Below are 10,545 nucleotides of genomic sequence, written 5' to 3'. Positions count from 1 at the left end.
TATAAAAAAAAGTAGACATAACAGCTAGGGGTTACAGCAAAAGGAGCTTGCATTTGCTAAATCTGGGACAAACTGAGCATTAAAATAAGTACTGATTGTGATGGATTATAATTCCTTGAATCAGGTAAGACTCCAAAGTTCATATCAGTATAAATAAATAAAATGGGAAGGAAGGGGATGGCTCTTTTTACAGTAAACTGCCAACTAATAACTACAGAGTTAGAAATCATCAACGAATACTAAAGTAGAGGGTGAAACTTAATGGGCTATAAACAGCAAAGATTCTCAAAGTATCTCCCCACAAATTACATATTAATTACTCCTCGGGAGGCGGGGAAATAACGATACAGTGGACAGCCTGGCCAACACCATCTAGCCACGTGACCAAAGTCAGTATCTCAGTATTGAGACAAACTGACATGTGTCTTCTGACGTGATAACACGGAAGACTGAGAAGGACCTGGCATCACTTCTGTGGCAATGTCCCTGCCAAAAAGACATCATCTGAATAACTTGATTCTAACCATGAAGAAACATCTGACAAGTCAAATGAAAGAACACTCTACAAAATAACGGTCCCAAACTCTTCAAAACAGTGAAGATCAACAGCCAAGATTCTTTCAGATTAAATGCAACCAAAGGGATCTAACTGAAATGAAACCACATGATCCTGGATTGGCTCTTGGATCAGGACAAGAGAGCTGTAAGGACATCATTGAAACACCTGCGGAAATTTGATTACGGACTGGGGGATTAAATAATGGTATTATATGAAGTTTAATATCCCGATATGGATAACTGTACTGTTGTGTTAAAAGTGCTGGAAACAGAACAAAACAAAAAAAGCTAGTTGTGGGGGGTGGGTGGGGAAGAGCCCTCCAATGGGCTCTCATCTCCCTCGGAAACAGGTGAATTGGAACCGCCTAGAAGGTCCCAGGAGATGGGCCCCGCCCCCCTTTATCTCTCTGATCTCAGCTCCAGCACTACCTTCACTCCCGGCCATGCCAACCTCGTCCCTCTGGTGCCACCATCTGCTCCTTTGACAAGCCAGGCATGTCGTCCCCCAAGACTTTCCTGCCTGCAGTGCTCTTCCCCGAGGCACTCCTGTAGCTCTCACCTCTTGAATTTCACCTTCTCAACCAGTCTTTCTCTGATCCTACCCTCTGAAATCACAATTCCCACTCTCCACTCCTTTGCTGGCTTTTCTCCAAAGCACTTAACCGCCAGCTGACAAATAAGTTTTGCATAATGTTCCTGTGACTGTTTCCCCTACAAGACCGTCTGGCCGGTCAGGGTGGGGATTATCCTGTTTTGTTTTGGGCTATTTGGGGTCTTCTATCCTGATTCTTCCCTTGGCCCCCCGGAGGGGGGCCTGGTCCTCCTACTTCCCAACCCCCAAACCCCCAGGACCCAACCCTCCAGGAACTCCCCCTATCCAGGACCCAGGGGGTCCCAGGAAGCCAGCCTCCCCTTTGAAGAACAAAGAGGGAGGAGCTGAGCCTTGGAACCCAGGCCTGGGGAGACGTCCCAGCGGGGGAGGGGAAGCTCAGGACACTCCACCAGCTGTGCTGTCTCAGTTCCTGGCCACACCTCCGGCCTCCCTAGCCAGCCCCCCCCCCCCCGCGCGCGTGTGGGACACGAGCTCCCCTCCCCCAAGCCCAGATGCGGTGGCTGTGGAGATGGCGGTGGCCAGGAAGAGGCTGGAAGCCCAGACACCCAGACACACACCATATGCAGGGGACCGGCACCCAGGCCCACACTGACAGAGGCCTGCCGGCCACCCAGAGACCCCCACCCCAAACCCTCAGAAACACTGGGCGTCTGCCTGGCAGGTGGCCTCTCAGCCTCATAGCTGGTCAGGAGCCACAGCAGGAGAAAATCGTGCAGCAGGACAGCTGGTCACAGGTTTGGGGGGCCTGACGTGTCTATCATTTGGGAAGGGAAGCTTTTCAAGAAGATAATACAAAGGTGGGTACAGAAGTACAACTCACAAATTGAAAACGCTGACAGATGCCACCAATGTCACCGAGTCCCAAAAAACAACTTCTTTGCATTAATGAGCTGCCTGCACATCTCCGTCATACTTTCCACAGAGTAGCCACTGGTTCGGTTTCCAGTCTTGCTTCTCCTCCACCGTCCACGTACTTACAGGGACAAGAGCCACTGGACACGTTCATATGGCAGGTGCCCTGGCTTTGCGTCTTCACGGCACAAGTCCTGGTGACGGACGCAGGTGACGGGAGCTTCCTGGAAGTCATTCCCACAGCAGGGTAGCCGGGCTAACCCACTATACGTGGAAGTCACTGGGAACCACTGAACATATCCCACGAAACCGTACATGACCCTGTGTCTCTCCAAGTCCCCTTTCCTGGGTACTGGATCCCAAAATGGCGGCAGCCACTCCAGCCCCAGAGGGAAGAGTGACAGCCTGGCAGAGTGAAAAGAGACAGCGGTCTTCACCTTTTACAGTTAAAATATCTTACTTTTGCCAACTTCATAGAAGCACATGGCCATGTGAACACATTTGTAGGCCCTCCCAGGAGCCTGTGTAAGCGAGGCGGTCCTGAAGCATAAACTGAATTAGCTTTGTGGTGAATTGGCCCCTGCACTTGAAACTTTTGATCCTACATCTCTCGACCTGCCTAGAAATCCTAGTTTTTATTCTACAAGGCTTTTCCTCTCTCCAAAATGAACGTTTCACACCTTCTTTCTCCTCAAACGACCTGAGCTCTCTCCCCTCCAGCAGTGAGCTGGACTCTTTCTTCTTTGAGGAAATGAGGGCAACCAGGAGAACCTGTCTCACCCTCCTTACTGGAGAGGTCTACAGCTGCTGTCCTCATGCCTTCACTCCCATGCTTCCGTCAACCCACCCTAGTGGGGCTGCACTCAGGCACCCCTCCCCCCAGGTCATCTGTGGTGTCCAAGACGCTAACCTGATGGTCACTTCGCCCTCTTGTCCTTGCTTGACCTCCCAGCAGCTTAGCTAGAACTGGTAGCTCCCTCCATATATTTGCTCTTCCTGGCCTCCCAAATTCTCTGTCCCAGGGACACTGGCCCTCTTTTTCAAGCTCCCACTACTTTGGCGTTTCTGCTACCTTCCCAATCAGTCTAGGTTCCTTTGCCAATTCCTGCTCCTCATCCAAGCCTCTAAGTGTTTCGGGTGCAGGAGGGGGTGTCCACGTCTCCTTGCTCAGCCCCTCTCTTCTCTCTCCACACTCTCTCCCTGGATGCTCTCGTCTCATAGTATTAAAGCCATCTATCTCCCAGTGACACCCCCCCCACTTACCTTCCACCTCTGACCCTCAACTTCATATATTCCTGACCTACTTGTGGGGTTTCCACTTGGATGTCTAAGGGGATCTCAAATAATCTGACTGGAGTGTAATGTTCAGTCTCTCTCTCCAAACTCTTCCCTAAGCTCTGCTCCCCTGGCGTTTGCCATCTCAGTAAAAGGCACCATCATCCAGCCAGTTATGTAAGCCCCAAACCGAGAAGTAACCCACTCACTTCTGTCTCCAATGCCTCCACCTCATAAGGCCACCATCAATGTCTTGCCTAGAAGGCTGCTCCCACAACCCAAATCATCTCCCACACAGCAGCCAAAGTGGTCATTTAAAGGAGAAGCCAGGGAACATGCCTTTCCCCATTAAAACCCTCCACTTGCTTCCCCTTGCACTTAAGAATAGAGTCCAAAGTTCTTGCTGAGCTTCCAAAGCCCTGTGTGATGGGGTCATGCCTGGCTCTCCCTCTTACCTCTGCTGCCCTCCAAAACCTCTGTCCCAGGGACATTGGCGTCCTTTGTCTAGCTTCCACCAGCAAAGTCCATTCCTGCCCCAGAGCCTTTGCACTTGCCGTGCCTGTCACCTGCTTCTTTCCCTGGGCCCTGCTGGGCAGAAATATCACCTCTTTCAAGAGGCTGTGTCTGCCCACCCAGAGCAACGCAGCACTCCGCTCTCAAGCCATTACCCTGTCCGGTTGCCGCCCACCACCCACACCAGCCTAATAGCCATGTTATATTATTTTCTGCTTTCTTAGTCATTTTCTGTACTCCCCCGCCCCAATGTAGCTTCATGAGAGCCCAGACCCAGTGCACCCTCAGGGCCACCCATAATTGGCCCCCAGGAGGCACTCCATAAATATCGACTGAGTAAAAGGGCGGCTGCGCTCCCAGACAGATGCCCCGATCGTTGTACAGTTTCCTTCTGGGAGCCACTGTCGTGGCTGCGAGTAGCGAAGAGAGCATTCCGCGTCACTGACACAGTCCAGAGACAGGAAACCCCCAGATGAAACAGACAGGCTGAAACAGACAGGAGGCAGAAAGCCGAGACCCAACAGGCCCAGGGCGAGCTCCAGTGAGCGAACCAGACTCAGCGAACCAGAGACCCGGGCCCGCAGGAGTCCTGGCAGCCGCGCGGCGAGCCAGAGGGGGGGGGGGGCGGGCCCCCTCCCCCCATCGCCCCTCCCCCCACTCCCAGCTCACAAGTGGCCGCGGCAGCTGGCGGGGGCGCCCGGCCGCCCGCCGACCCGACGCGTGCGGGATCAAAGCGGCCGGGAAGTGGCGGGCGGGGAGGTGGCGGGGGGCCCGGAGGTGTGAGCGAGCTTCCCAGGGGCTGGCCGGAGCGTGGGAGCGCAGAGTGCCGGGAGGCGACAGAGACCCGGAGAGACGACGAGAGATCAGAGACGCGGGCGCGCCGGAGACTAGCCGCGCGGGCTGGAAAGGCCCGGAGCTAGAGACGCACGGACACAGGTGCAGACCCAGCGAGACTGCGAGGAGGTTGCTAAGACATCTGGCGAGAGAGAGCGGCCGAGGGGGCCGCGGGGGGGCGGGGCACAGGAAGAAGGCGGCACCAAAAGGCCGGGACCCACGGACTTAGAAAAAGCAGGCGCGCTTCAGAGAGAACAGAAACCAGGAGAGAGCGAGCGAGTCAGAGAAAGGGCCAGAATTGCCGGGGACTTGGGACGCGTAGGGCGGGAAGACCCCGCCCCTCCCCCGCGGAGGGTGGGAAGACCCCCGGGGCAGGGATCCGAGCGGCGTGTCCTTTCTCAGGGTCACGCCTGCAGAGGTGCGGGGCCCCGGGGGCGGAGGGAGGGGTGTGGAAGGCAGCAGGACCCCCGGGCTGGGAGGACGGGAGTGGGAGGATCTTGCGAATCGGATCTGGATCCAGAGCCTCCAACTTTGCCATAGGGTAAAAAATTTGAGTATTAATATTTAAGGGAATGTTAAACCGAGATGCTTCTCAGACATCTCGGCAGACTTCTCCCCTATTTGGGGGCAAGAGAAGGAAAAAAAAAAAAAAATTTTAGGGTGCATTGGCCGGGAATCGAACCCGGGCCTCCCGCGTGGCAGGCGAGAATTCTACCACTGAACCACCAATGCAATCGACAGCAAACCTTTCCTGTTCCTACCTGAGCTTGTAGAAGGTGGACCGGCTGCCGCGGTCAGGCGGAAGGTGTAGGCCAGGGGCTCGGCGAAGGAGTGCCCCGAGTAGCTGACGTGGATGGAGCGCCAGGCCATCCTTCCTCCCGCCTGGATCCGGCCACAAGGCCATAAAGTCGCCCCATATGGCCAGGGGCGGCCCCACACCCGGGTGCGAACAGCGTGGGGCCCCGAGCCTCGCGTGCAGGTGAGAAAAACTCAGCCCGAGCGCAGGTTCCCAAGGAGGGGGGCGAGGGGGGGCTGCTGGGGCCACACATCTGCGCTCCCATTTGGCCCAGGTAGGGGGAGGTGGGATGTGCTGGCGGCCCTGATTCCAAATGGGAGCGCCCTGCGCAAGGTCTGCGTCTCTCCGGGCTCGGGCTTTGGCAAGGCAGGCTCGGTGAAAACAAAACCAAACCCCAAGGTGTGGAGAGGCCTTGGGAGGGCTCAGAGGGCCTCACCCGCCTCTGACTGCGCAGCTTATCTTCCGACTCGGTCTGCAACCTTGTCTTTGCGTGTCCTTGTCCCGGGCAGTCTGGCTGTCCCGTGAAATCTCTGATTTTATCTTCTCAGACACTTTATCCTGAAGCCTCCGAATGTTCACGCACCAGTCTGCAGAGGGTCATGTTCTTGGTTTGAGGTGGGTTTTGATCCCTTTTTGTATCTCTTTCTTGTCCCTTTAAGAAAACTGCCTGCTTCCTGCTCCCCGATGGGCTCAGGGGGTCCCCAGGAGCAAGTAGCAGGACCACAACTTATGTCGGGTGTCCTGGAAGCCATACGCCTGAATCTCCTATAATTCGTTTTGAATCAGATACTTCTAAGTGGGAAGGTCTCTCCACCCTCTGCCCACGCTTCAAAGCCTGGCTTCCTCTTCCTTGAGGGTCCCGCTCCTCCCCAGTCCAGCCAGCCGTCAGTATGACCCTCTCCCCAGCACCTACCTCGCTCTGCTCTGTAATAGCTACTTGATAACACACCGTCTTTTCCACTGGATCCTGTAGGAGTAAGCTGGGCCTCTAGTGTTATGTCAGTGTGAACGACCCAAGCCTAGACCAGCGTGCGCAGTGCTGGGGGAATCGAATGAGATTCACTAAGATCGCACAGAACGGCTCCTTCACCTCCCCGCAGAGCCCCAGTTGAATTAAACAGATTCATCCAGCACACTCGAGTCTCTCCCTTACCCAATTAGGAGGTGGGATTTTGGGAGGTGTATAAGATCCAGTCTGGGGGCTATAGGGGTACAAACTTTTTATTTCAGAGTCGGTGGGGGAACAGAGAGCTCCCTAGAAAGCTGCGATTGGTGGTGGTGGTGGTGGTGGTGGTGGTGGTGGTGGTGGTGGTGGTGGTGGTGGTGGTGGGGTACTCTGAACTTCATTCCTGAGTCCTGTCCAAAATCACTTCAACTCCCTTTTCCCCTAGTAACCTCCTCCCTTCAGCTGGGTTCCGCCTCGTTATACAGCCTTAGGGTCCTTAAACCAGCCGGTGCTGCATTGGCCCCTCATTTCCCACACTCCCAGGCCAGTTCCACTCCTTCCCCTCCCCCTTGCGCTCCTCCCTTTTCCGGGAGCCTCGTGCCGCGGGCGGCGCCGGGCGGGATCCGGGTGCCGAAGAGGGCGGGTCCGGGTCCTACCCCCCCCCCCCAACACAGGAGCCTGCGGGATATAAGACGCCAGGCGGGCAGGGGCTCGGTCCACACCAGGGTCCTGAGGAGCGATGGTCACTCGGGATCGAGCCGAGAATAGGGACGGCCCCAAGGTGAGGGGCGGGAGGGGAGGGAGCAGAGGTCGCTGGTCGGGTCAGGGGACCGCGTCCCTGAAACCCTGGGGGAGGGAAGAGCCTGGAGGCTCAGGGCTGGAAGGGGGAGAGGTGCGTGGGGGGACCCAAGGAGCCAGGAGCTGGGAAGGAAGCTGCAAAGTTTGAAGAAGGGGACAGGGTCAGAGCAGCAGCTGCGTGGGCGGCAGAAGTAGAGGTCTTGGGTTTGGGTTATAGGATTTGGCACCTTGCGGCTTGGAGGGCGTGGGAGGGGGCAGGAGTTTGAGTGAAATAAGCAAGGGGAGCACAGAGCTAAGGGAGGCGGGTGGAACCAAAAAGCGGAGAGGCTAGGCGCTTGCTCCACGCGCGCCGTGAGCCGGAGCTGGCCCAGTGCAGCCTTATAGAGAAGGCCTGGAAGGCATTGGTTCCAGAGGCGTGAGACCGGTGGAAGATTTTAGAACTAGTGGAGAAAGGTGACTGCATAGACGGGTTAGAGGGAGAAAAGACGGCGCGGGCGCGCTGGATATCTCCCTTTCTACACTCAGGGCCGCCAACTCAGAGCCTGGCACCTTGCGGGCCACGTGTCTGGGCGCAAAGAGGGCCCCCAAAGTTCTCCACCGAGACAGAGACTGCACGAGACGGAGACGTAGAGAGAAAAGAGGAGAAGGAGAGACACAGAGAGGGGAGGAGGGAGGACAAGACTGAGAGAGGAGAATGCAGAAGACCCGGGAGAGAGAGGAGGCGAGCTTACAGACATTGACCCTAGGGGCCTTGGGAGGGGGAGCGGAGAGGGATCCAAAGGGCCCGGCCCTAGGCTCTCGTTGGGGTGTTCGGGAAGGGATGCGGGCGGGACTCTCCCAGAAGCGGGATCCGAACGCCCGCGCGGCCGCGCTGAGTCTCGGTCCGGTCGGCCCGCTCTCCCTTTCCTGCTGGTCGCAGATGCTGAAGCCGCTGGTGGAGAAGCGGCGCCGGGACCGCATCAACCGCAGCCTGGAAGAGCTGAGGCTGCTGCTGCTGGAGAGGACCCGGGACCAGGTCAGTCCTTCCGCCGTCCCCGGACAGTCCCCAGCATCCCGTCCTCGCGTCCCAGGGCTTCCTACTGGGGTGGGGACACATGCTGCATTGGCTGACCCAGGCCCCAAGGCATCCTGACCCGAGTCCCGCCCTTGGAATCCCATCCCAGAGCCCCCTCTCGCTCTCAGAACGCGATCTTCATGGCCACCCCTCGGGTCTGTAAGTTTCACACCCGGCTCTGTAAATTTCACTCCCAGGGTCGGTCAGTTTTCAACCTCTGGGTCTGTAAACGCTCCCTCCTCCTCCCCCACGCGCCCTCACAACAGCCTGCAGGGTGGTTAATTTCAGTCCCTGGGTTTGCTGTTTCAAACCCCCTCCGTACGCTGTGGGTTGGTTTCATCCCCTCGGGTTGGACGGTGTAGTCTCAAGGTTTCCCGGGACCATTCTTGGTCATCGCCACTCCGCATTCGGTCGCGCGCTCCGTGGGCAGCGCGCACACGCGATCGGGGGCACCCCCAGCTCCCGCATCCCCCCTCCCTTCTTCCCCCTGCCACTTCCCCCTCTCTCCCCACCCCTCTCTGTCTTGGCGCCCTCCCCCTCCCGTCTGTAGAACCTCCGCAACCCGAAGCTGGAGAAAGCAGAGATACTGGAGTTCGCCGTGGGCTACTTGAGGGAGCGAAGCCGGGTGGAGCCCCCGGGTACAGCGCGGGGGTGGGGCAGCGGAGGGCGGGAGGGGGGATTCACGGAGGCCCGGGCCGGGGTAGCTGGGGCGGACCCTGCGAGGGACGGTGGGCTTGGGGAGTGGTAGGCTCTGCTCCGAGGCGAGGTTAATAATACCCGCGCGTGTCTGTCTCTGTGTCTCCCTCATTTTCTCCCTCTGTCCGTCCATCTGGCTTCCTGTCTCTGTGCGTCTGTCGGGCCTCGGTATCTCTGCGCCCCGCCCCTTCCCTCACCCCTGCTGGGCCCCTGCCCTGTCCGCCCGTCCTCCCGCCGGCCGCACCCGCCGCCGCGGCTCCAGGGGTTCCCCGGTCCCCAGCCCAGGACGCCGAGGCGCTCGCCAGCTGCTACTTGTCCGGCTTCCGCGAGTGCCTGCTCCGCCTGGCGGCCTTCGCGCACGACGCCAGCCCGGCCGCCCGCGCCCAGCTCTTCTCCGCGCTGCACGGCTACCTGCGCCCCAAGCCGCCCCGGCCGGAACCGGTAGATCCGAGGCCCCAAGCGCCGCGCCCACCGCTGGACCCCGCCGCCCCGGCTCCCGGCCCCGCGCTGCACCAGCGCCCCCCAGTGCACCAGGGCCCCCGTAGCCCGCGCTGCGCCTGGTCCCCGTCCCCCTGCTCGCCCCGCGCCGGGGATTCCGGCGCGCCGGCGCCCCTCACCGGACTGCTGCCGCCGCCGCCGCCGCCGCACAGACAAGACGGGGCGCCCAAGGCCCCGCCGCCCCCGCCGCCCGCTTTCTGGAGACCTTGGCCCTGAGCTTTGGGGGGTGGGGTGGGGGCGGGGGCTGGGGGTGAGGTAGAGACTCCCGCCCGAGGGCAGCAGAGGGACCCGGGCGTCGGGGCGAGCAGGTGTTGGGGAGGGCGGCGGGGCGCGCGGGCGCAGCGCGCGGGTGAGATGTGGTCTATATTAGAGTATCTATATAAATATATATTTCCCTCGTTCCTGTCCCTTTTCCCTGCCCCCGTTGCGTCTAGGATTGTACCCTCTCTGCCCCGGCCCAGCCCCAGTCCCTTCCCGAGTCCCTAGTGCATGGAATAAAGTGGTTATTAAATCCCCGTGTGTCCCCGAGCCAGGGGCCTGCCTTTATGTCGGCGTCCACGCCCACTTTCCTTCTGTCTCCCTTTCCTTCTGTCTCCCGCCCCCCCCCCCCCAGTCCTGCTCTCCATGGCCTAAGCCCCGGGGCAGACAGGTAAGTAAAGAAGAGAGCAGAGCGGAGACTGAGGTTGGAGCTGAAACCAAGTGGAAAACACTGAAATAGGGTAGGGGGAGAAGGGATGGGAGCCTTTAAGGAAAAACCGGATAAAGGGGAAGGAAAAAAAAATTGAAATAAAATCGACTCTGGTGGGATTCGAACCCACAACCTTTGAATCGCTCTTTCGTCACTAGAAGTCCAATGCGCTATCCATTGCGCCACAGAGCCACCTGGCGAGCGGCGGCGTCTGACGGCTTACGGGTACTAGCATGGGCAAAGAGCGGGAGGGGAGAGGGGTGTGAGGGGACTTGGGCGGGGCGTGCCAGAAGCGCGTGGTTGGGACCTCGCAGGCCTGCGCGGGAGAGGTAGCGGGCCACAAGCAGAGCGCCAGGTGGGAGTGCGGGCGCGCACGGGTGGAAGAGACAGGGAGGGAGAGCAACCGAACAGGAGCGAGCGAGGA

General features: G+C 58.8%; 1 protein-coding gene and 2 non-coding genes across 5 annotated transcripts; 1 reads left to right on the top strand and 2 right to left on the bottom strand.

Annotated features, from left to right (window-relative positions):
* The first annotated feature begins 4,482 nt into the window (after window positions 1-4,482).
* On the top strand, window positions 4,483-10,303 carry HES7 (hes family bHLH transcription factor 7). Of its 3 annotated transcripts, none has more exons than XM_045797191.2 (6): window positions 4,483-4,747; window positions 5,419-5,624; window positions 5,990-6,056; window positions 8,105-8,200; window positions 8,790-8,877; window positions 9,198-10,303. In XM_045797191.2, the coding sequence occupies exons 2-6, from the start codon at window positions 5,563-5,565 to the stop codon at window positions 9,647-9,649; spliced, it is 765 nt and encodes a 254-aa protein (XP_045653147.1). In that variant the 5' UTR covers window positions 4,483-4,747; window positions 5,419-5,562; the 3' UTR covers window positions 9,650-10,303. The 3 variants fall into 3 exon arrangements, with proteins under 3 accessions (XP_045653147.1, XP_087723709.1, XP_087723710.1); XM_087867583.1 differs by having other exon boundaries at window positions 5,412-5,624; XM_087867584.1 differs by lacking the exons at window positions 4,483-4,747; window positions 5,419-5,624; window positions 5,990-6,056 and adding an exon at window positions 6,793-7,168.
* TRNAG-GCC (transfer RNA glycine (anticodon GCC)) lies at window positions 5,307-5,377 on the bottom strand. The gene has a single exon. It is a non-coding gene; the product is annotated as a tRNA-Gly (tRNA).
* TRNAR-UCU (transfer RNA arginine (anticodon UCU)) lies at window positions 10,227-10,313 on the bottom strand. Its single transcript is given in 2 exon segments — window positions 10,227-10,262; window positions 10,277-10,313. It is a non-coding gene; the product is annotated as a tRNA-Arg (tRNA).
* Window positions 10,314-10,545: the final 232 nt, after the last annotated feature.

This window comes from Ursus americanus, chromosome 14 (genome assembly GCF_024610735.1).
Source record: "Ursus americanus isolate L20-20 chromosome 14, mUrsAme1.1.p, whole genome shotgun sequence".
Taxonomy (NCBI): Eukaryota; Metazoa; Chordata; class Mammalia; order Carnivora; family Ursidae; genus Ursus; species Ursus americanus.
This window is presented reverse-complemented; position numbering and strand designations above follow the sequence as displayed.

Coding starts and splice junctions, on each gene's coding strand:
- HES7 (XM_045797191.2), top strand. CDS start 5,563: ATGGCCAGGGGCGGCCCCACACCCGGGTGCGAACAGCGTGGGGCCCCG. Junction 5,625..5,989: donor GCCCCGAGCCTCGCGTGCAG/GTGAGAAAAACT, acceptor TTATCTTCTCAG/ACACTTTATCCTGAAGCCTC. Junction 8,878..9,197: donor AAGCCGGGTGGAGCCCCCGG/GTACAGCGCGGG, acceptor CCGCGGCTCCAG/GGGTTCCCCGGTCCCCAGCC.